We start from the raw sequence: 25814 nt of genomic DNA, 5'->3' as shown, positions 1-25814 counted from the left end.
TAGTGTTTTTAATCTTATATTCAATAACTCATTCATAGTTCTTTTTCATAATCTTGTTTTTCTAAATAAACAATCAGTTACTATGTTAAATAACTAATTTCCAATCAGTTATAGTAATTAAAACAATTTATTTATCAATGAATTTATTTTATTCATACATATACATATATACATACATACATACATATATATATAGAGCAATCCTAAGGCAGAGGAAATCAATCAAGACAGTTAACATTAACAACAGCAGCAAAACAAATGTCAGCAAACATGTTTATTAACTTGCAGTAACACATATTATACATTATATGTTTTATATAAATCCCCCTCTCCCTGCAGGCACATTTTCTCCAAAATTGTCCAAATCACATTGAGAAAATTATGAAAAGTTAAACAGTTATCAAAAATGTTAACACAAGGATGCAAAGCTAGAAGATTGACACATTTTACACAGCAGAATAAACACAAATACACACAGAAATCATTTACAAGAACGGGGAAATGCTCTGGCTAAACTAATAGAGCTGGGCAATATTAAATACGGGAAGCCAACAAAAACCTCTCAGCGAGGAAAGAAGAAAATAACAAAGTAGAACTAAAAATGCTCCGATTTAACTCAAAGAGCTGTAAAGTCAAACGACAAAAGCCAAACCAAAAATCTCTTCTCGAGGAAGGCAGTAAACTACAAGTAAAAACGCTCCGATTTGACTCGAAGAGCTGAATAGTCGAAAAGGCAAAAAGCAAAACCAAAATCTCTCTTACCGAGGAAACAAGAAAATAATCAGACACTAACAAAAAGGCTGTGAAGCAAAAAACGGCACACGGCCAACCAAGGACTCTATAACAAGGTTCGGAACCGACGAAACTATGACTTGGACTTGATACTCGCATAAGGCGGGTGTGCAAGACGAAAGGACATGACACCCTGGCACAGGACAAGGGGAGACGCCGACTATAAGTACACATGAGGGAAGTGGGGGAACAGGTGGACACAATCAGGAATCAGGGAAGACAATCAGACTGGTGACACATGAGGAAGGGCAAGGAACCTGAAACGAGAAGAGAGTTAATTTCCAAAATAAAACAGGAAGTCACAAAACAAACGTGGAGACAGGACAAAAACCCAGCTTGACATACAGGTGTGACAGGATCTACTGGTTGTGTTATTCGTGAAGGCTTTGTACAGGATGAGAGCTAATGTAACTGTAACTTAAGTACAGGATGGTCACATGTAGATATTACAAATGGACTAATGTCTTCATTCAGAGTCATGGTTGCTGAATGTTTGTCTGTCGTTCTCCCCTCAGCTCCTGACTCCCTGTAACTAAACAAGAACAGAATTTTAAAAAAGACTCAAATTCAGTGTATTCGTGTAATTAATCTCAACGTTTGTAACGTTACCGGACTTAAAGTGATATCTCGGGTTGATAAGCGTCTACCTGAGCTCCGTTAATATGAAGTATAAATCATCTGTAAAATCGTCACAATCTCAGTCAGATATCAGTGAACCTCTGAGGTTTGAAAGTGAAGTTATTAAAAGTTATTAGCTGGTAAGTTATGAGCTGGTAACAGCGCAGCGGCTAACGCTAGTTAGCTCGTCAGTTACGAACGTCACGAAACTTAACCGATCATTTCAACACACATGTGATGTTATAAGAGCAGAGTTTCTTCAGGGAATAAGGGTATTCTTCTTGACGTTAGAGGGGAGAGAACGGGGCATAGAAGTTATCCGTTGTCTTCCTCAGGATCCAAAAAAAAACAAAGCAAAACAGTCAGATATTCGTCCAGTGAACTGAACCAGTGACTGTGTGTAGTGGCCATTTGTCGTATAAAACAAAATAAAACAAATAATAATCAAACGACACTGATGCACCGTGGTTGGTAATTTACGCAGGCAGGAAAGAGTAGATTGTCCATACAGGCTTCCGACAAAGACACTCCTGTCTCACACTGTGTCTCCTGTGATGTGCTGGTAAAACACTATAGGCCCACCCCGGTGCATGCTGGTCCTACCTACTCCTATATATAGCCAAAGGTGCCCACAGTGTTTACCCAAAGAACTAACCAACTAAATAACCCAAAACTAAGTACTTAAACAATAAACATAATATAACTAAACAAATTACTATTAAAGAGAAAAATCAATCTTAATATATCAAACAATCAATCTAATCTAAATAATCAAACATCTAGCATAATTAAACAATACTACTTATTAATTAAACAACAAAATACTAATATCAAATAAATAGCTCCAACACTGTGATCTAGGTTCTTTTCAAAGCAGCTTCTCTTTTCTGTGCTTCCATTCACCAACGCGAGTCAGAAGAGCAGAGAGCTGGAGGAGCGCAGAGTTTTGTAAAAAAACACACCGTTGCTTTCTGGTCTCACGTTTCCTATACAGCCGCTCCTAAACATGCAAAACAACAGAATTTACACAAAAGGAATGCCGCGCAACGTTGACAGGGCAGCCTGAGATCAAAGTAAATGGCGCCAAAAAGGCAAAATGAAACAGCCACAAAACCTATAATTTTAACTGTCAAAAAGGCATAATGTCATCGCCTTAGCAGTTCATTAAGCGCGTAGCACTGAACAGTTCCATTCCTTGAAGAAAACAACAAAACAGTGCAACAACTCTTCCACACAACTTACCCTCAACAACATGAAGCACCGTTGTGAGGGGAAGAGGGGACTACGGGAGCCTAGGTGGTACAGAAAAGGTGGGACGCGCTTCCGCAGGAAGCGTGAACAAAATAAAACAACGCCAAACAAAAATAGCTCATTAAGATAAAATTCACATATTCAACAGAATCGTTAGATGATAAATTAAAATATTACAAATTGAAAATAAGAAATAAAATACATTTTTAACTCATCGGCACAAGTTTCTTTGTTCAGACCACATGGTGAAATCCTAACATACTTGTTCTTGAGTGTTTTCTTTTCATGACACGTTTTACTTCTCCTCCACTACATCTCTGCGGTAAATATTGTACTTTTCACAGTACTACAACTCAGAGTACTGTACTACTGCACTATATTACTTCATAACTGACAGCTTCTGAAAATATTTAGCTAATAATCATGTAAAGATACTTCATTATTTTACTGTAACAGAGTATTTCTACAGAGGAGTAGTAGTAGTAGTACCTTTACTGCAACACAGTATTTCACAGTGTGGGATTAGTATTACATTTTTGAAGTCTGTTTCTTATTCTGTACATTGCTTTTGTTAACTGCATTGTTTGTTTACAGGGGAACTAAACTACGTCCTCTCAGAAACACGTGAACAAGGGTTAGACACAATAATGGAAACACACAAAATTCAAAATAAAATGTGACAGATTAAGCTGTAAATTAATACAACTGTGAATTGAAACACAAGCTGCCACATAATAATGTTTTACTAGGAAGGTTGAACTACGTATGAACTAAGACGCAGCCCTATAGGAGCTGGTTCTGTACGAGGAACCGAGCTGCACCAACAAGACCCCAACAGACCACCAGAAACCAGTATTATATGACTTATTGTTTATTGTCATCACCTGTTATTAGACGGTTCACACGTGTGATTGGACCACTTGGTCACATGAGGTCTCTTGATGTCTGCTTAACAATAAGAAGCTTGTTGTTAGTACAACCACAGCAGCTCTTAGTTATGTTGATGTCACGTAGGAATGAGATGCTCCAGTGGGTTAAGGGTCACGTTCTTCTGGTCTTCAGATCCGTCAGCCTCTCTCTCATTGGACGATAAAGGATCCTCTTTGATCAACCAGCTTCTGCAGGTTCTGACTGACGTCTCTGAAGTACTGCTGGATCTCAACCTTCTGTCTGCCGTACCTTTGATCATAATAAACCTTGAGATATTTCTTGCTGGGGACATCGTTATGGATTTTATAAGACTTTGAATCTTCATCCTCCAGACGTGTATACCTATAGGTTCTGAAATCTGTTGAGGTGTTGATCCTGCACTTTGCCTGGATCAGCTCTTTGTGCTTTGTGAACAGCGTCTCCAGGTCGCTCTGGTAGGTCGAGAGGAGTTTCTCTACGGGGTCGCAGGTTCGATTCCCTCCGAGTCTCACCAGGTGAATCAGCATCTGGACGTGGAAGGCCGTCCCGTTCACCCAGGCCTTCAGAGCCGAGGACGACATGTGCCCGTCCCTCACCATGGAGTTCTTCAGCTTGGTGAGGGCGACGCTCAGCAGGCGCTCGATCCGCCGGAGGTCTCCCGTCAGCTCGTCTTTGTCGTGAAGGTGCATCACGCATCTCTTCAGGCACTCGTCGATCTGATCCCAGACCTCCGAGGCCTTCTCATCGGCGAACACGCTTCTCAGAGCGTATTTCGTGCTCTCCTCGGGAGGACTGAAGGAAACGATGTCGATGAAGACGGCGACGGCCAGCGCTCCGAGTCCGGCCAGTGTGGGAGCTGATGTTAAGTCGGCCATCTTCTCCACCAGACTCTTGATCCAGTCCGCGGCGCAGTCGTCCGCCTCCATCTTCCTCGTCTCGTAGTGTTGTCTCAGACTGTCTGAAGCAGAAAGACTGGTGAACATCACAACGCTCTTGATGACGGTCAGATCTGGACCCTCGGGGAGTTTCTCCCTGAAACAGTCCAGTTCTATCTTCTCTCTTCTCTCCTGATACTGTCTCATCTCCAGAGAGTTACCCATCGTCTTGTTCTCAGGATCAGATCAAAGATGGAGGCTGTAGAATTTGTGTACAAACACTGCAACAAACAAAAACAACATTCAGTGAACATTTTCCCATAAATAGCATGGACCCAAGAGACTTTTATTTAAGCACACATGTGATACATCTGCTTACCAAATTTTGTAAATCTATGTTAAACGTACTGCGAGGGCTGCTTCGTAGAAATTTTGTAGGGGGCGCTATTGAGCCGATTTGCCACTCTGAAGCATTAAAATCATAATATGTAACTACACTTTCTATTTTAAATCTGTGAGCCAAGTTTGCTTATGTTTCAAGCATTTTTAGACTCTCAAAAGCACCTTCGGGTTTTTTTACGGCGAAGACTGCGTCACCATGGCAACGGTGTTTGACGAAACATCAAAAGCTTCATGAACTGACATTATGAACTTCTTACATTTGTGTGGAACTAATTTGATGTTGATCTGATTTACCTACTTAGAGAAACAAGCCAAAGTATAAAGACTTCAGGACCGGAGACTCATCAAACATGGGAAATCTGGTAAAGGTCTGATGCCCTTCACAAACTTCTTACAATCTTCACAATAAAGCATTATCAAGGTAAGACTGTTCTGACAACATTTGAGAGGGATCTGATTAATCTGTGAGGAGCAGGATGTCAAAGTACACAACCTATGACTTACTGTTGCCACTAGGTGGCGCTATTACTATGATTCTAAATTGTCATACAGATGTGTTCAGGGTCAGGATCTTATGACATATGAGAGATTTGGCGCAGATTAGACAATGTACGGCCGAGTTACAATAACTTCCTGTTTCATGGCGAATGGTGTTTTTTTGCCGCCACGCCACGGACACATAGTTCATAACTTTTTGATCTCTGAGTAACTTTTCACTGCCAAGGTCTTAAGAGCAAACTGACCAAATCTGAAGGCAATCAGGTTTAATCTCTGGGAGGAGTTTGTTTACTTTTTGTGACGAAACACACGATAATAGTAATAATAATAATAATGATAATAAACATTAGAAGAACAATAGGTCCTCCAGTACCTCACCTGTTTCACTGGACTCTTATTTGTTTGTTTACCGTATTTTACTGCATTATGGCAGCTTAATAACACGCAAAGTACACATCCTAATCATTGAAAGATGTAAATGTGTACCTCTCAGGTCCAGTCGTGTTCTCAGGTCCAGTCTGGGTCCATATCTGGTTTCTCTTTCAGACGATAAGATGAGCTCCACCCTCAGCTGCTGTTCCGTTAAAGAGACAAACACATTAATGCACCAATAATCAGAACACAACAATATAATAATCCATATTATGAAGTGAGCCATTCTGTACTGAGTACTTTTGCAAATGTATGTATATTTAATATATATATATGTATATTAAGTACTTTAACTACAGAGCTGAGAGAAGAAAAGGATGACGTCATGTACTCTACTGTAAGATGCTGTAATCCTGTAAATTATTATATATGTTCTTATCTTATCTTATGATGACATCATGTGATGAACTTCATCTCTACGGCCGCTGTGATTGGCTGACATGTGACCAGTCCACAGTGATGGAAGGTTACTGAGTACATTCACTAAAGTACTGTACTGAAGTACAGATTTGAGGTACTTGTATTACAGTACCTCAGTGTAGAATTAGTACGTTCACTGTAACACAGTATTTCTCAGTGTAGTATTAGTAAGAACACAGTATTCATCACTGATGATCACATGAAGACAAACAGCTGAATTAAAATAGTAAATGAATCATTTGTGTCGTATTAATGTATTAATGTGTAGTATTTGTGTTGTGTTGTTCATTGTGTACTCATGACGTCTATCACTTCATCCTGATAGAAAGACAAATACACTGTACACATGTATTTATATATCTCTGTACATGTCATTTATTATAGTAGTCAAAGTCTTTACTGTTTGTTTGTCCTTGTTTTGAACCGTATGTGTATTTCGGTGCATTGTGTCCATTGAGAGCAGGTCCTGGACCATCATCATGTTCTGACCCTGATACCTCAGCCCAGTAGAATAACAGATGTTTCTGAGAAGGTTCGGGAGCCAGCAGCCTCAGGGTGAAGGATGACGGCGTCTGGAAACTCCCGAACGTTTCCCGTCAAACGAGCCGAACGTCCCGTCAACATGTTTTGTTATTGTGTCCTCGAGATAACGTGTCCAAACGAGGTATTATGTAAGGCTCCGTACCTGGTAACCAGGAGGGCTTTGTTGATGTGGTTCAGCCGACTGATCTCATTGGTGGAAAGTGACTCAAGGGGAGTGATTTAGACTATAAGTGTTAACAGCCCCCCTGCGGTCTGACAGACAGGCTGAAACACTCCTCCATTCACACAATGGAGGAGTGTTTAGAACGACGTGTGAACGAGTCGTTAGGATCAGTGCTGCGTTAAACACTCAACACTCAACACTCAACACAACACTCAACACAACACTCAACACTCAACACTCAACACAACACTCAACACTCAACACAACACTCAACACAACACTCAACACTCAACACTCAACACAACACTCAACACTCAACACTAAACCCTCAACACTCAACACTAAACACTCAACACAACACTCAACACTAAACCCTCAACACTCAACACTAAACCCTCAACACTCAACACTAAACCCTCAACACTCAACACTAAACCCTCAACACTCAACACTCAACACTAAACCCTCAACACTCAACACTCAACACTAAACCCTCAACACTCAACACTAAACCCTCAACACTCAACACTCAACACTAAACCCTCAACACTAAACACTCAACACTAAACACTCAACACTAAACCCTCAACACTCAACACTAAACCCTCAACACTCAACACTCAACACTAAACCCTCAACACTAAACACTCAACACTAAACCCTCAACACTCAACTCTAAACCCTCAACCCTCAACACTCAACACTAAACACTCAACACTAAACCCTCAACACTCAACACTAAACCCTCAACACTCAACACTCAACACTAAACACTAAACCCTCAACACTCAACACTAAACACTCAACACTAAACACTCAACACTAAACCCTCAACACTCAACACTAAACACTCAACACTAAACCCTCAACACTCAACACTAAACACTCAACACTAAACCCTCAACACTCAACACTCAACACTAAACACTCAACACTAAACCCTCAACACTCACACACGTTAATGTCCCCACTAGGCTACAATAAACAAATATACCAGAGAGTTCAGACATGATTGATTTAAGCATGACCATCAGGACTGTGTAACAACGCCTTAAGCCCACTGTTAGATAGGTAGGCAAGTGTACACACACACACTCACACACACACTCTCTCTCTCTCTCTCTCTCTCTCTCTCTCTCTCTCTCACACACACACACACTCACTCACTCACACACTCACTGACTCACTTTATTTGTAAATGAACCCTCATCACATAAGTGTATCTCTTTGAATTGTTACAGTGTTGTTTACAGTGTTTATTATTAATATGAAGGAATATTCACTTTCTTGCTCAGTTGTTAGCGGTTAGCTTCTTGCTCAGTTGTGTTAGCGGTTAGCTTCTTGCTGAGTTGTTAGCGGTTAGCTTCTTGCTCGAGTTGTGTTAGCGGTTAGCTTCTTGCTCAGTTGTGTTAGCGGTTAGCTTCTTGCTCAGTTGTGTTAGCGGTTAGCTTCTTGCTCGAGTTGTGTTAGCGGTTAGCTTCTTGCTCAGTTGTGTTAAGCGGTTAGCTTTTTGCTCAGTTGTGTTAAGCGGTTAGCTTCTTGCTCAGTTGTGTTAAGCGGTTAGCTTCTTGCTCAGTTGTTAGCGGTTAGCTTCTTGCTCAGTTGTTAGCGGTTAGCTTCTTGCTCGAGTTGCGTTAGCGGTTAGCTTCTTGCTCATTGTGTTAGTGGTTAGCTTCTTGCTCAGTTGTTAGCGGTTAGCTTTTTGCTCAGTTGTTAGCGGTTAGTTTCTTGCTTGAGTTGTGTTAGCGGTTAGCTTCTTGCTCAGTTGTTAGCGGTTAGCTTTTTGCTCAGTTGTTAGCGGTTAGCTTCTTGCTCAGTTGTTAGCGGTTAGCTTCTTGCTCAGTTGTTAGTCGTTAGCTTCTTGCTCAGTTGTTAGCGGTTAGCTTTTTGTTCAGTTGTGTTAGCGGTTAGCTTCTTGCTCAGTTGTTAGCGGTTAGCTTCAGCTAACTCACCACAAAAAAGCAAATAAACTATTTCCAGAGTTCGATACCTGAAGAAAAGAACATGTTCGCCTCTCTTTCATGATTTATTGTCGACAGTTTAATTGCACACAGAGTAATAATGTGCTACAGCAGGATATTTACATAAAAATTTAATAAAACTGCAAAAATAAAAGTTTCCTTGTTGATCAATGAGATTGTAATCACTGTATTTGAATAACAGGAAGGAATGAATGAATATAGTTAAATTTGAATTGATATCACCAGTAGCTACAGGAGTTGAGAGATGTTGGTGTTAAATGATTTAGTGATTAAAGAGTGATAACAGAATCCTGCTGACGGTGATCAGATCTCACTCCTCCTCTCGGTCGGTGGACACGCCCTCAAACAGGGCGGAGGTGTGCCACCCCGCCGGGTTGTAGAGGAAGTCTTCGATCTCTCCTCCGCCGTTGCCGCTTTTCTGGAAGTGGATTTCCAGCGTATCCTGCAGGATCTCCCGCTCCATGACGTCGGGTATTCCCGTCAGCAGCACCGTCCGAGGACAAACCGCCATCTTGGTCTGGAAGGCAAAATAAAATACTAGAACAACTCCAGCATGTTGTGAAGAAAGTGACAACAGCAGAACATCATGGAGAGCTTCTTCTCTCACCTTTAAGTTTGTAATCGTTCCGTTGAGAAAAGGAGTCACCCTGACTTTGTGATTCTTCTTCTGGAGCTCCACCCCATGGTGCTCTTTCTCCGTCAGACCTCTGGCAACTGATGGTAGAAAGAGCTTCATCAGCTGGGATCCAGACTAAAACAGACGCTACATCCAGCCAGCGGAACATTGCATATCCTAGGAATGATGTATTGAACACCAACAGTATTTAGAAACGTTCTCCATCATAAGCGTCAGAAGAACAGAAGCGTGCTCACTGTGTTTCTCCACGAAGGTGATCACCACGTGCTCAGAGTCGGGCAGCAGCTCACATTTCTCCACCTCTCCGCCGCCGTTCCTTTTCTTGGAGAAGTGGATCTCCAGCTTGTCCAGCAGCATGCTGGTCTCCATCTTGGGCAGGTTGGAGATCAATATGTGCTGAGGACTCACCTCAGAGTCAATCTGCAGGACAGACAGACGGGCACAGGAAATGAATACCGACACTGACCACACTCGGGGGAGGTGGAGAGGGCATCTGCTGTACCTCCACCAGCCTGGGCAGCATCAGCTGAACCGGCCGGGCCTCCACAGTGATCCTGCAGTCTGGTCCCAGAGCGACCCGGTGCGTCTTCATGTCCAGGATCTTATCAGCCACTGGTGACGGGAGGAACACGGGAGACACATCAGCGACTACCGCCCAGTCCAGAACACGCTCACCGTGCATCAACCGGGGAATGGCGGTTTAAACGAATCCCTCAGATCTCACTCTGACACACAGACATCGCTCCTCACCGCAGCTCGCTGACAGACTCACCTACTTTCTCCTCAAATCTAATCAGCGCCGTGCCGCCCTCCATCGGGTAAACTACGCGAGGCTTCATTTCAAACGTGTCGTCTCCGCTTCCCGTCGAGCCCCTGAAGACCACCGGCCTCTCTGGTACGGCCGTGAACACCTGAAATCCAAAAGGGACGGGTTGGTACGGGGTCCTGAGACAGATCGGCGTGTTGAAGTGGGACCAACCTACGTCGGCCTGCTGCTGCAGATGGTCGTTTTTGGCCTCTTCCTTCTTCAGAGCTTCCTCGACTCTCTGGATCTCGTCCATCAGCTCGCTCTGCTCCTGCTTCATGGAGATCACCTTCATCTGCAGGACAGAAACACATTCAGTGGAGCGCTTGTTTCATGGGACGCATGTCTTCTTTCCATTGTTCAGTGTTAAGCACGTTTTAATGAGGATTATTGTTATTATAGATTCATAAATACTCGTGTCTGTGAGAGCGTGTCGACGTGAACAAACCTGTTGTTGTTGTTCTTGTATCATGCAATGATCTGAGTACTGTTTTAAAGTATTAATACACTGAAGTATATTCAAACAATAGAAGAAGAAACAGGTTCCTCTGCCTCACTTCAAGATTCCATAACGCCCAAATAACAAGAAACCAATCAGAGCCGAGCGTCCTCTGAGCGACCGCTGTGTTGGTGAGGACCTTTGAGGAGACAGTGAGTCACTAACACTGATTCATATCTGAGGTCAGTGATCTACACACTCCTGCGCTCTGATTGGCTGCTTCTCTTTAGACAGAATAGGGAAAATACCACCAGAGGAACCTGATGTATGACGTAATATATATATATATATAATATATATATATATATATAATATATATATATATAATATAATATACTGTCAGCGTACATACCACAAACAGTTATTATTTATTAAAGTTCTGACTGTAGCTTAGACACAAAAACACTCTGCTGGTAATGACGTGTCTTTATTATTATTAATCTCCATTATTATTATGTATTATTATTATTTTATTATTATTATCATTATTTTTTTATATTCTTATTTTTTATTATCATTATTATTAATCTCCATTATTATTATTTTGTATTATTATTTGTATTATTATTTTTTATTATTATTATTTTTATTATTATGTATTATTATCATCATTATTATTATTTGTATTATGTATTATCATTATTATTATTTGTATTATGTATTATCATTATTATTAATATTAATCTCCATACCTTTTCGTTCTCCAGCTGGTCTCGGTAGGTGCTCTGGTCCTCTAGCAGACCCCGGGTCAGTTTGTCGCTGCGCTGCTTGAACTGCTGCCTGACGTCTCGCTGCTGGTCTCTGCTGGCAGACAGATCCTGCTGATCCCGGATCAGCTGCTCGTGTTTCTTCTGTGGACACAGAAGCTCCTTCATGTCAACAGGGCCTTTTGTTTTGACCATAAACTAGTGCAGACTATGTAGAAATATATGTATGTATATGTGTGTAATATGTATATATACATTTATATCATAACGAGTATCTCTCACATCAAAACTCATCAATATTGAATCTAAACGCCTGATGAATCTGTACATCATGTGTTCACGAGTAGTTTAACTTTAGTATAAAGAGTTCATGTGAGAACACCTTGTAGTTACTGATTGAAGCCTTGATCTGCTCCATGGACGGGTTCTGATCCTCCAACAGGTTCTGATCCTCCACCAGGTTCTGATCATCCACCACCAGAGAGAACTCCTGAAACACCAAGACACCACCGTGAAACCATGAATAATAAAAGAGATGTGTACTTGTTCACTGAAATGTACTTTCTGAAGTTGGGCACGATGAGTACTTTGACTTGTAAGTATCTTTTGAAGCTAATCCTTTAGTATTTTCACTGGTAACAAAGTATTTCTACACTGTAGTACTGTAGTACTATTTCTGATCAATAACTTCTTCCACCTCTGATTGAAACAATGTGACAAAAACAAAACAATACGAAGTGTAACAGGAAGAACAATAGATGTGAAGTGTGATCATAATAATAATAATAATAATAATAATAATAATAATAACAATAATAACAACAACATGGATCAACAGGTGTTTACCAGCAGCCTCACCTCGTCTGAAGACATGTTGACAGGATACTGTGATAAATGGAAACGTCCGTCAGTCACAGAGCAGTAAATGTTGTGAACACTGTGAACTAATAAAGACGGACTTTAGGCCTCACTCTTCTTAAAGTAGTCCCTCGACGCGTCAGAACACCGTCACGCGCGTCACGATGAGCGTGTTGTACGTGAACTCGTCCGTGTCGTCGTTGAGTTAACGAGCTGGACCGAACGTGGCTCTGTTCTCTGGTTCTTCTTAAGGAGACGAACTTACCTCCAGTCGACGATCTGATCTGTGCCGTGAAGTCCACTTCACGCTTTCGCTTTCTTTTTCCCGGGCCGCCCTGAACGTGTCTCGTTCCGCCAGCAGGGGGCGCTGCAGCGTGTGGTGCGTTCAGGTGCTGTCACAAACATGGTTACATTAAAACGCATTGAGAGGACTGGGAGTGGATTTTACTTCTAACCATCACGACTAATATTTACTTTATTATTATTATTATTATTATTATTATTACATCACTTAATGACCAGTCCTCAGGCAGCACGCTGTATTGTTATTGTTACTGTAGCCGCGCATGCTCACACCGTCCACAGAAACACGAGTCACCGATCACTGCGCAGCGTTAACTAGTCCCCTTCATTCATCACTGAGACAGAAAACACATCCGCTGTAGTGACGTCACAGTCAAAGCCTCTGACGTCAGAAGTACTCTGAACTCTAAGTAAAAGTAGCAATACCCGAGTAGAAATACTATGGTACGAGTATATATATCTATATATATATATATCTATATATATTAAAAGTAAACAGGATGCACAATGGTTCTCCTCACAGTAACTACTGGATTATAGTTCTTGATGCGTTCATGTGTTCATCACTAGTGGGGCTCACTTCAACATCTTTGAATACTATAAGTAGAAGTATAAAGTAACAGAACATGGAAATACTAGTACCTCAAAAGTACCAGTTGCTTGTTCTTAGTTACTTGTTTTTGTTCTTAGCTACTTGTTTTAAGTTACTTGTTCTTAGCTACTTGTTTTTGTTCTTCGTTACTTGTTCTTCGTTACTTGTTCTTAGTTACTTGTTTTTGTTCTTAGTTGTTTTTGTTCTTAGTTACTTGTTCTTGTTCTTAGTTACTTGTTCTTAGGTACTTATTTTTGTTCTCAGTTACTTGTTGTTAGTTACTTGTTCTTAGTTACTTGTTTTTGTTCTTAGTTACTTGTTCTTGTTCTTAGTTACTTATTTTTGTTCTTAGTTGTTCTTAGTTACTTGTTTCACTCTGAAGTATATAAATTCATTAAACAGTGGGACAAGTACTCGGACCCTTTGTGTGTATATATACACACACACACACACACACACACACACACACACACACACACACACACACACACACACACACACACACACTAAAAGCAGTTACAAGTACACATTCATACTCAAGTACAGATATTAGAATGTACTTCAAGTATCAAAAGTATTCCTTAAGTAAATACCTGCACCAGTGTTTTATTGTACACAGTATTACTGTGAACCGTCAGCAGTATTTTACTCTTGAAGCTGATCGACTTCATGGGAGTAAAACTTCTTAGATAAAAGTATCGTTTGTAAAAACATCTTAAAGTACACGTTGTACATGAAAGATGGAGTAACTGCATAATACAAGTACACCAGTGAAGTACCTCAAAAATTTACTTTATGTACTTTGTTACTTTCAACCAGCGCTCATAAAACATGTACATGAAGTAGTTTTACTTCAAGTACATGAAGTAGTTTTTTCATGTACATGAAGTAAAACTACTTCACAGGACTCAAGAAACCAAAGTACTTCTTTATTGATTGAACTTTAACCCTCAAGATAAAATGAATCATTTTGTGTTTAAAACAAACAGGAACTAAAATCATCATTTAATGTATTTATACATTAATACTGACTCGGTGCTCTTCTTCTTGTTCCTTATGTACAACACTGAGGCTACATTATAAAGTACTTGATTAAAGTACTCAAGTACTCAAAGTGTACAGAGGAGCATGAAGGTACAAATCTGTTCATTAGAATATAAATCAACTGATACTCTGACTTCAGTCTACGTATTCACTACGTAGTCCTGACAGCAGGGAGTACTTCTGAAGGACTCTTTAGAGGACCCATGACCCGGATCAAGAACCCTCCAGACTGAGACAGACGGTGAGAAGACGTCAACAAAGAGACAACAGTCAACTTCTTTTTAAACATTTATTTGTGAAACCGAGTGAAGTTAGAATCTGAGCTTCTGGAAGAACCACTTGTTTTTGCCCGTCTTGTACCTGAAAAGAGAACAAACACAGTTCAGTACACAGTACAGTACACAGTACATCACAGGACAGAGGAGACCAGTCCATCCAACATGACCAAACATCTGAAACATGAAGCACGAATGACTGACGATAACAGCTGCTTCACATCACTGACAGCATGCAGACAACATCTGTCTGAACGTTCTCTGATCACAGGAACCCAACACATCCTGACAGTCTGAACGTTCTCCGACCACAGGAACCCAACACATCCAGACAGTCTGGACGTTCTCCAATCACAGGAACCCAACAGGTGGAGTTGAAGCACACCGACTCACCTCTCCTCAAACTTGACCTTGGCCTCCCGCCTGGCTTTGCGCTTGAGGGCCGGGTCTCTGAAGACGTCCTTGTTCACGACGGTTTTGTCCAGAGGAATATCAACGGAGTATCTGAAGGAGACGCAGCACACAATGGATGATCATCATCATCATCATCATCATCATCTAAAGCCTCCACTGATCACAGCTCAGCCTCACTGGTCGTTGAGATAAACAGGTTTGTAATCTGATTACCAGTGAGCTTCACAGTCCACATGTGAAACCCGTCTCATGTTAACCAGTATGTCAGCTCTGATCTAGAAGGTCACACTTAGTGAACGTGTGACTCCTACAGGTGAAATGAGCTCAGTGAACGTATGAACTACGGTCTTCATGTTTTCACTCTGTGTTCGTCTTCACAGCGACATGAGACGAGGTCAGATGTGATCAAAGACTAGAATGAATGTAGAACAACGAGCTCAGCAACACGTTTCCTAACAAAATGCACCATGGGAGTTGTAGTTCAACTCTCCCTTTACACCCACAGTTCAGTGACTCATTTCATATAACCTAACAGACTCATCTATATAACCTAACAGACTCATTTCATATAACCTAACAGACTCATCTATATAACCTAACAGACTCATTTCATATAACCTAACAGACTCATCTATATAACCTAACAGACTCATTTCATATAACCTAACAGACTCATTTCTTATAACTTCACAGACTCATTTCATATAACTTAACAGACTCATTTCATATAACCTAACAGACTCATCTATATAACCTAACAGACTCATCTATATAACCTAACAGACTCATCTATATAACCTAACAGACTCATTATATAACCTAACAGACTCATTATATAACCTAACAGACTCATTATATAACCTAACAGACTCATTTCATATAACCTAACACTCATTTCATATAACCTAACAGACTCATTTCATATAACCTAACAGACTCATTTATATAACCCAACAGACTCATTTCATATAACCTAACACTCATTTCATATAACCTAACAGACTCATTTATATAACCTAACAGACTCATATAACCTAACAGACTCATTTATATAACCTAACAGACTCATCTCGTACGTCACATGGAGCGTTTGTTATCAGTGTTGAAGCGCATCACTTAATCTTCAGGACACATTTCGTTTCATCAACCTTCCACCACATCTGTTCTTCTGGAGAATAAACGCTCTATGTTCGCTGCCACACATCAATAAAACAAGACAACACTCAGAGGAAGTGAGTGCAGACATCAGACACCGACCTGGTGGGCATCAGGTGGTTGTAGTTGAACACCTTGACGAAGGCCTTGATCTTGGACCTCTTGGCGATCTTCTTCTTGCCCATGGTTGTGGTCACCTTGCGGGGGTAGCGGTCGATGCCTGCGACCAGAGCGTGGCTGTACGGACGGTCGGTTGTGCCATCGTCAATGTTCTAGAAAGAGACAACAAACGAACTGCGGGTTAAAGAAGACAACTCTGAATCAATCCTAAAGGTTGTATGCTTGACATCTAATGTTGGAAAGAACACACATGTCTGCTAAGTACGTACACGTTGAGAGACCTCTGTTGTCCATCAGACCCGTTAAACACCACATCTCACACAGACGTGTTCCTACCTTGACGATGACAGCTTTGCGCCCGGCGTAGCGTCCAGCTAGGACCATCACCACCTTCCCAGGCTTCATGAACTTGCCCATTTCTGCCACAAATAAACACAAAGTCAAACCTCTCGTGTCACCACGAACAACTCAGCACCTCACGAGCGACATTAGCGAGATCAAAGACGACGCAGAAACCTGAGGGGACACATTGTAAACGTCCCCTGCTGCTCGGTGCTGCTTTGGTTATCACGCTAAGCTAGCATTAGCATCCAGCTAGGGAAGAGCTAGCATACAGTTTCTACAGCTTTAAACATTTTATTTCACTCTCACGCGCTGTGAATACGACGTGTACGTTGTGTTGAACTACATGGCGCCTTACAGAGTCCTAACATACACATAACCAGCCCCTTTAAACGACGCGGTTCAGTTGGACACCGCCATGTTGGAAAATGAAGCGCCGCGATATAAACAATCATTTTCTCCCTTTGTCAATTAAAAACACACGGAGATACCGGACTGGTCTCAGCTACGGGACTCGTTGTGGTGCGTGTGGTGCGATAAAAGCAGTTAAAGCGCTCAGATTCGGGGCGATGGTTGAAGATTGTTCGGAGGGAAAGTTCACTCACTGATGCTGTTCTACGGCCACCGCGAGCAGGAAAGGAAGCCGAGAAGGTTCCGGTGACCTTTGACGCCACCGATCGACACACGTCACTTCCGGGTGTAGTTTTCTGCTCGAAACGAGTCCGTTTGTTTTTATGTATTTATTTAACGTAGAAAAACTGCGTCGCGTGGAAGCTATCATGTACATTTTTTTTACAAATAATAAAAAGGTTAATTTGTGTATTTAGTGCTGTGGTTGATGATAGAATAGAAGGTAAAACTACACCACAACAAGTAAAAGTACTGCGTTCAAAATGTTAAAATCAGAAGTGGAAGAATTAACCACGGTGTAAAAATACTACAAGAGAAAATACAAACAAAAACACAACAATATACTCAAAGTACCAGAAGTAGAAGTACTCATGATGCAGACTGCTCTATGAGAACAACATATAGTATAATTATAATAAGAATAATTATAATTATTACTGCATTAATGTGTTCATCTCTTTACTGTTGAACCTGATAATACTTTAAAATATAATGTAATCATTTATTGATGATATTTTGTGTTATTAATCTGAGGTTAACGAGTATATATGTGGAGTAAAAGTACAATATTGCTCTGTGAAATGCAGTAGAGTAGAGGTGTAGATTATCAGTAAAGTACAGTACTTGAGTAGTTAATTACTTCATTCTAAAAGTACTGGAGTATCAGCTCCAAAACATACTTAAATTATTAGCAGTAGAAGTAAAAGTACTCATGATGCAGACTGATCCCCTGTCAGTGTGACGGTATATTACTGTATTATTAATACAGAATATTACTGTTTTATTAATATGGTATATTACTGTTTTATTAACACAGAAGTATTACTGTTTTATTAGTACGGTATATTACTGTTTTATTAGTACGGTATATTACTGTTTTATTAATACAGTATATTACTGTATTATTAATACAGTATATTACTGTATTATCAACAAAGAAGTATTACTGTATTATTAACACAGAAGTAATACAGTATGTGCAGCGTTCTACGACGTAAAGCTCATCTTCACTACTTCATAAACTGTCTGGTACTTTAATCTGTAACAGTGAATCATGTTTCATAAGCTGGTCATATCGTATGTTCAACGTTGAGCTTCAGAGTATTTAGTTACAGATGTAACTAAATACATAGTGGAGAAACACTGGAGGAAGGAGAACTAGAGAATTATTTTATTTCATGTAGTGAAAGTGTGAAGCTTGATTTCTATGAAGAATAAAGAGTCACAGCGTTCAGTGACTACTTTAATCAGTTACAGCTGTAGGAGATAAACGGTTCATATCTCCACACGTCGTGATTGAAGCCACTCAATAGAACAGAGAGTGAACACAGGCTGACATGAACACATGAATAGACGTCTCACATTAAAGATGGCGGCATATCTACGACACAGAACAGAGACAGGAAGTCAGCGGTCTGCAGGTGCACTCGGGTCACAAAGTAGAAGTACTAAAAGAAAGTAAAGCTCACTGCATAGCATCTATGGTTTGTACATTCAGGGTTTAAGGATATAAATCGTGCAACATAAAAAACAGGAAACCTTTTGGATCCAAGTCGTGTTCCCTCGTCGTGATCAAACGTCATCACTGTCCTCTAACCCGACCCTGAGGACACCTGCAGCAGTTCATACAGGACCTAACAGACGACGTTACACAGACTCACTTCAGGTCCGAAGAGTCGTCAAGAGAGAAACCGATCTGCTACGCGAGGGTCTACCTCCAGAAGAGGCGCCGCTCTTATCGAGCTCCGCCCCTTTACTTTTGTCTCAGCGACGGCTTTACAGTACTGGTTACTGTACAGACTCCTCTCTGAGCCGTGGGTCAGGGTGTGATGAGCACAGGTCACAAAGGTCAGGAAGGTCAGGAAGGCTTCTCTAAAGGTGAGGGAATCATCCTAAGGCATGTTTACAGTACGAGCAGCATTATCATTCTGGCATCATAAACAGAAGGTCACATAATCATCCATGCATGGACAGAAGACATCACACGCTTCACTGAAGACGGGTCGCTACTTAATAACCCTAACGGGTCACACTTGAAGCACAGAGTCGTGTTTTTGGGGTAAATACTTGATTTCTGAGGCCGATGTTTTCCTCAGAAAGCATCCTTAATGTTCTTCAGCTGCCGGACGGCCAGGTCCACCGGGAGGTTGAATTTGAGGTGGCTGATGCGGCCCAGGATGCGCAGGGCTCCTTCGAAGCCGGTCTGGGCCATGTAGCTCCAGGACTGGTAGTGCGGGTGCACCAGGGTCCCGGACTTACACAGCAGGTTGAGCCACGACACCAGCCGCTGCTCGTTCAGGGCCATGCACACCAGCGCCTTGAACTCGGTGTCCGGTCCCCTCTTGTAGCGTCCGTGCTCATTCAGCACAGTGTGGACGGCCCACAGCAGAGACTGCTTCGGGGTGACGGTCACCGGGCCGCCCGCCACGGGCAGGCTGAAGGACTGAGACAGCTGGCGGGCCGGCGTCTCCACGAAGGCTTTCCCGTTCTTGGAGTGGTAGTATTTGACAAAGAGCTCCCACGGGTGCATGGTCTGTGGGGCCGGTCTGTAAGGCAGCAGGCAGGAGATGGGCGCCAGCACCAGACTCATGGTCTGGGAGGGCGAGAAGAGGCCGTGAGACAACAAGTCCTTCAGGGCGATCGCCAGCTCCTTCCTCACCGACGACGTCAGCTCGTCTCGGGGGCCCAGCGCCGCGTTGCTGGTGTAGTTGACGACGTGTTCGAGGGACGGCTGTTTGCACGAGCCCAGCGCTCGCACCTTGTCCACGGCCGCCTCCAGGCGCTGCAGCAGGGGCCCGTAGTCCTGCAGGGTCGACTCCTGAGGCCACATGTTCTGAGGAAGGCGGCCCGGCGCGCAGCCAAACTGGCTCGCAGCGAAGATCTGCAGCACGGCGAGGGCCTTCTGGATCAGGTGCAGGCCGGTCTCTCGCATCTTCTGGGCCTGCTCTGGGTCCACTGCACAGAGAGAGAGAGGTGCAGAACCACAAGAACATACTTATGCTGGACAGCAACACTGGTGGTTCTGAGCACCACATCCAGTATAAAGAGTTCACCGACACATCTTTAAAAGAAACATGCAGGTCCTCACTCTGAAGCCGGGCAGGTCCAGCCAGACCGTGACCCTGAACTCTACCGGCTGTGTTACTACCAACGTTAAACGGTGTCTGCTGTTCGGGTTTGAGACTGACTGACCTTTCTTCTTCGGTCCTGGAGTTCTGGCGTTGGTCCCCGCTGCTTGTGGCTGCTGGCTGACTCCACCATCTGACAGGAGAGGGTTCCCCACTTCATCTTCAGGAAAGAAAAGCAAAGTTCACTCAACAAACTGTGACACAGACACCGCAGTGAAACGGGGGGTTCGTCTCCACTTGAATGAGTTTCCGCTGCGTGTGAGACCGAGTACCCTGGATGAAGTTGATGAACATCTCCAGGTCTCTGATCTGGGTCTTGAGCTGATCCACCAGCTGCTCTTTGACCCTGGCTGGGTTCACTATCTGAGCGATGGCAGCGTCCACTCTCTGTCGCAGCTCCTCGGGCGACAAGCTGCCGATGTCCTCGTTCAGGTTCACGTCCAGCTTCTCGATCAACTCGTCAATGATGACCTGAAGAACGTCAGCAGGTCAGAGGACGAGGTGTGGTGTGCACTGATGTTCTTCAGCTCAGATGTATCTGCCTAATGGTTGGTTTATATATCTATCAATATATATATATATATATATATATATATATATATATATATATATATATATATATATATATATGTAATTAAATAAATAAATATAAATAAATATAAATAAATATAAATAAATATAAATAAATATAAATAAATATAAATAAATATAAAAACTGCTGTACTTTGCATTTGTTGCCAATGAGCAGATGCTAGTAAGCTAACATGCTAAACTAAGATACAACAGTCACCAGCATGGCTCTAAATTGTTCCAATCAGGAAGATATTTCATTTATCCTTTAAAAGGAAAGCAGTAATAATACTCCTAAAGGTTTGGGTCACATGTATTATGGACAGACTTTTAAAAGAAACGCTCCAGCCTGAAGCGCTTTCAGAAAAGACTCGTTACACCTGATCTGAAGCAGGTAAACAACACGTCGTGATCATGTAACAATGTAACACGAGCTTTCACATCGGTCGGCCTCTCGTTATGTAAGCGTGAGGATTAAAGGCCTGAATCCCCCCCCCCCCCCCCCCCCCCGGTGACGAGTGGCGCTCACCTTCTGTCTCTCCATGATGACGGACTGAGGCAGAGCATCAGAGCTGCCCTCCTGGTAGGCGAAGCGCTCCAGATCATCCAGCTGTGTCTTCAGCTGGAAAATGAGATCCTTCTGCTTCTCCCTCTGAGCCTCCAGACGCTCCCTCTTGTCCCTCTCACTCTGAGACACACACACACACACACACACACACACACACACACACACACACACACACACACACACACACACACACACACACATTAACGTTTGATAGGCGGTCCTGTTATCGTACTTGTGTTACACACAAACACAGAAAGCAGCAGCAGCCTCATACTCACCAGATCTCCCTTCAAGTACCGCATGAGACGAAGGAGAAACAACATAAAACACCTTTAGTTCGGAGGTTATGATGAGAAATAATTCAAAATGAATTATTACGTGAGGCCGAGGCTTTACTTCATGGGTGTGAACACAGAGGCCTGTATTCAACAGATAGTGATGTGCTGCAGCGCTGAGTCTACAGCCTCGAGTGTGACGCAACAATCACCTTCAATCAGAAACCTCACTGAGGACAGCATGTGTCCAACAAACACTAGTGTTCATGAGAGTCAAACACCTCTGATAGCATCCACACCACCGACCTTTAACCTTTCATCATGCATACATCTGATGACTGTCTTTACTTATTCAATACAGGCAAAACAACATGACACCTGTACCCACTACACTACAGTCCTAAATCACCTGTACCCACTACACTACAGTCCTAAATCACCTGTACCCACTACACTACGGTCCTAAATCACCTGTACCCACTACACTACGGTCCTAAATCACCTAAATCACCTGTACCCACTACACTACACTACAGTCCTAAATCACCTGTACCCACTACACTACAGTCCTAAATCACCTGTACCCACTACACTACACTACGGTCCTAAATCACCTGTACCCACTACACTACAGTCCTAAATCACCTAAATCACCTGTACCCACTACACTACACTACAGTCCTAAATCACCTGTACCCACTACACTACAGTCCTAAATCACCTGTACCCACTACACTACACTACGGTCCTAAATCACCTGTACCCACTACACTACGGTCCTAAAACCCACTACACTACACTACAGTCCTAAATCACCTGTACCCACTACACTACAGTCTTAAATTACCTGTACCCACTACACTACGGTCCTAAATCACCTGTACCCACTACACTACAGTCCTAAATCACCTGTACCCCCTACACTACAGTCCTAAATCACCTGGACCCACTACACTACACTACAGTCCTAAATCACCTGGACCCACTACACTACAGTCCTAAATCACCTGGACCCACTACACTACAGTCCTAAATCACCTGGACCCACTACACTACACTACAGTCTTAAATCACCTGTACCCCCTACACTACAGTCCTAAATCACCTGGACCCACTACACTACACTACAGTCCTAAATCACCTGGACCCACTACACTACAGTCCTAAATCACCTGGACCCACTACACTACACTACAGTCCTAAATCACCTGTACCCACTACACTACAGTCCTAAATCACCTGGACCCACTACACTACACTACAGTCTTAAATCACCTGTACCCACTACACTACAGTCCTAAATCACCTGTACCCACTACACTACACTACAGTCCTAAATCACCTGTACCCACTACACTACACTACAGTCTTAAATCACCTGTACCCACTACACTACAGTCCTAAATCACCTGTACCCACTACACTACACTACAGTCCTAAATCACCTGTACCCACTACACTACAGTCCTAAATCACCTGGACCCACTACACTACAGTCCTAAATCACCTGTACCCACTACACTACGGTCCTAAATCACCTGTACCCACTACACTACAGTCCTAAATCACCTGTACCCACTACACTACAGTCCTAAATCACCTGGACCCCCTACACTACAGTCCTAAATCACCTGGACCCACTACACTACACTACAGTCCTAAATCACCTGGACCCACTACACTACAGTCCTAAATCACCTGGACCCACTACACTACAGTCCTAAATCACCTGTACCCACTACACTACACTACAGTCCTAAATCACCTGGACCCACTACACTACAGTCCTAAATCACCTGGACCCACTACACTACGGTGCTAAATCACCTGTACCCACTACACTACACTACAGTCTTAAATCACCTGTACCCACTACATTACAGTCCTAAATCACCTGTACCCACTACACTACACTACAGTCTTAAATCACCTGTACCCACTACACTACACTACACTACAGTCTTAAATCACCTGTACCCACTACACTACAGTCCTAAATCACCTGTACCCACTACACTACACTACAGTCCTAAATCACCTGTACCCACTACACTACAGTCCTAAATCACCTGTACCCACTACACTACAGTCCTAAATCACCTGTACCCACTACACTACACTACAGTCCTAAATCACCTGTACCCACTACACTACAGTCCTAAATCACCTGTACCCACTACACTACGGTCCTAAATCACCTGTACCCACTACACTACAGTCCTAAATCACCTGTACCCACTACACTACGGTCCTAAATCACCTGTACCCACTACACTACACTACAGTCCTAAATCACCTGTACCCACTACACTACACTACAGTCCTAAATCACCTGTACCCACTACACTACAGTCCTAAATCACCTGTACCCACTACACTACAGTCCTAAATCACCTGTACCCACTACACTACACTACGGTCCTAAATCACCTGTACCCACTACACTACGGTCCTAAATCACCTGTACCCACTACACTACAGTCCTAAATCACCTGTACCCACTACACTACAGTCCTAAATCACCTGTACCCACTACACTACACTACGGTCCTAAATCACCTGTACCCACTACACTACGGTCCTAAAACCCACTACACTACACTACAGTCCTAAATCACCTGTACCCACTACACTACACTACAGTCTTAAATTACCTGTACCCACTACACTACGGTCCTAAATCACCTGTACCCACTACACTACAGTCCTAAATCACCTGGACCCACTACACTACAGTCCTAAATCACCTGGACCCACTACACTACGGTCCTAAATCACCTGTACCCACTACACTACACTACAGTCTTAAATCACCTGTACCCACTACACTACAGTCCTAAATCACCTGTACCCACTAGACTACGGTCAGACTGACGCCTGTCATCGTCTCCTCACACGCACTAGAGAGTGTAAACATCATGGAGGTCTTAGTTTGTCACGTGACCCGGAGTCCTCACCGAGTTCTCCAGCTGTTTGGCGTCCAGAGCTCTGCAGCCCACCACGTGCGGGCAGCCCCTGAAGGCGAACTCCTCCAGCTCGGCCAGCATCCTCTCCTTCTCCTCGGTCTGCGCGTGAACTACCTGCTTCAGTCGGAACTGCACCTGCGCGAAGTGAGAGGTGAGCGCGAGCAGAGAGGAGTTCAGCAGGTGCTGCTCCTCTTCCAGCTTCTCCAGCCTTGCGGCCATTTCCTCATCGGTGGACGCCGAGGACGAGCCTCTCTGCTTCGGCTGGCCAGGGCTCCCGATACCGCTCTCATCCTCCGGGCTGGCCACGGCCCCGACCGGTGCCCATCGCTCCCCTGCGCCGGCGAAGGCAGCCTCGCTGTCCGAGGCTGACAGCTCCTCCGTGGACATTTTGGAAAAAGACGAGGCGGCGGTTTGAAGGTCCAGCAGTCTAAACTACGTTTCCGGTCAACGGTCTGTCTTCTCTGGATGTTTGTTTTCTGTCGTTGCTTCAGACGAAAACACGGATCACCGGCGGAGAAACGGGCGTGACGCCATCTTGGGAAGGATGATTCATACGTCAACACGGAGACACCGGAAGTCTACTCTAGAACGGTTGTCTTCAAAATAAAAGTGCACACATAACGTAACGGAAATTCTTTAATAGCTTATCGTGCTGTCAGATCATTTTAAATAGCATGTATATTACGTCCCATTGTTTTAGTGTCTGTGTTGTTTATTTGTAAATGTGTGATGAAGTTTATATTTTAACTTGTGACGCACTTTGTAACATTTGTTTTGATCAATAAAGTGTTTTACTTATTAAAAATGCTCAATTATAAGTAAATACTGCATTTAACGTTACTGAATCAAAAGTAATCAGTTACATTCCACCATTATGTCACATACTGTACATTCATTTTGATATTTTAAATAAATAAATAACATATTTAGACAAAAACTAGAATGTTTGTATAAATATAATGTATAATAATATATCATATTATTTTAGGGGAATGTTTTTGTTAGTTAATCACTTCACATGTTTCAGATTTTAATAAATGA

At 42.7% G+C, this 25814-nt stretch overlaps 4 protein-coding genes across 5 annotated transcripts; all 4 read right to left on the bottom strand.

Moving 5' to 3' along the window:
* Positions 1 to 259: 259 nt before the first annotated feature.
* On the bottom strand, positions 260 to 5885 carry LOC137884091 (uncharacterized). 2 transcript variants are annotated; one of them, XM_068725782.1, is made up of 3 exons: positions 5832 to 5885; positions 3546 to 4726; positions 260 to 1324 (listed from the first exon to the last, which is right to left on the bottom strand). In XM_068725782.1, the coding sequence occupies exon 2, from the start codon at positions 4668 to 4670 to the stop codon at positions 3741 to 3743; it is 930 nt and encodes a 309-aa protein (XP_068581883.1). In that variant the 5' UTR covers positions 4671 to 4726; positions 5832 to 5885; the 3' UTR covers positions 260 to 1324; positions 3546 to 3740. The 2 variants fall into 2 exon arrangements, 1 of the variants encoding a protein (XP_068581883.1); XR_011104694.1 differs by lacking the exons at positions 3546 to 4726; positions 5832 to 5885 and adding an exon at positions 2653 to 3535.
* A 3025-nt stretch (positions 5886 to 8910) lies between these two features.
* ifi35 (interferon-induced protein 35) lies at positions 8911 to 12711 on the bottom strand. Its single transcript, XM_068725810.1, has 10 exons — positions 12505 to 12711; positions 12392 to 12418; positions 11916 to 12023; positions 11519 to 11677; positions 10506 to 10622; positions 10295 to 10433; positions 10025 to 10134; positions 9759 to 9942; positions 9493 to 9599; positions 8911 to 9402 (listed from the first exon to the last, which is right to left on the bottom strand). The coding sequence occupies exons 2-10, from the start codon at positions 12404 to 12406 to the stop codon at positions 9196 to 9198; spliced, it is 1146 nt and encodes a 381-aa protein (XP_068581911.1). The 5' UTR covers positions 12407 to 12418; positions 12505 to 12711; the 3' UTR covers positions 8911 to 9195.
* A 1894-nt stretch (positions 12712 to 14605) lies between these two features.
* rpl27 (ribosomal protein L27) lies at positions 14606 to 17305 on the bottom strand. Its single transcript, XM_068725796.1, has 5 exons — positions 17242 to 17305; positions 16631 to 16713; positions 16277 to 16446; positions 14999 to 15109; positions 14606 to 14690 (listed from the first exon to the last, which is right to left on the bottom strand). Exons 2-5 carry the CDS (start codon positions 16709 to 16711, stop codon positions 14642 to 14644), a joined length of 411 nt encoding a protein of 136 aa, XP_068581897.1. The 5' UTR covers positions 16712 to 16713; positions 17242 to 17305; the 3' UTR covers positions 14606 to 14641.
* Positions 17306 to 18496: 1191 nt separating this feature from the next.
* Positions 18497 to 25311, bottom strand: rundc1 (RUN domain containing 1). Its single transcript, XM_068725821.1, has 5 exons — positions 24765 to 25311; positions 21494 to 21652; positions 20667 to 20865; positions 20459 to 20554; positions 18497 to 20221 (listed from the first exon to the last, which is right to left on the bottom strand). Exons 1-5 carry the CDS (start codon positions 25158 to 25160, stop codon positions 19359 to 19361), a joined length of 1713 nt encoding a protein of 570 aa, XP_068581922.1. The 5' UTR covers positions 25161 to 25311; the 3' UTR covers positions 18497 to 19358.
* Positions 25312 to 25814: the final 503 nt, after the last annotated feature.

This window comes from Cebidichthys violaceus, unplaced genomic scaffold, assembly GCF_023349555.1.
Source record: "Cebidichthys violaceus isolate CVI_PGR_0920_01 unplaced genomic scaffold, fCebVio1.0.p SCAF_36, whole genome shotgun sequence".
NCBI classification, from domain to species: Eukaryota; Metazoa; Chordata; class Actinopteri; order Perciformes; family Stichaeidae; genus Cebidichthys; species Cebidichthys violaceus.
The sequence above is the reverse complement of the archived record's forward strand: the minus strand, read 5'-3'. Positions and strand labels throughout refer to the sequence as shown.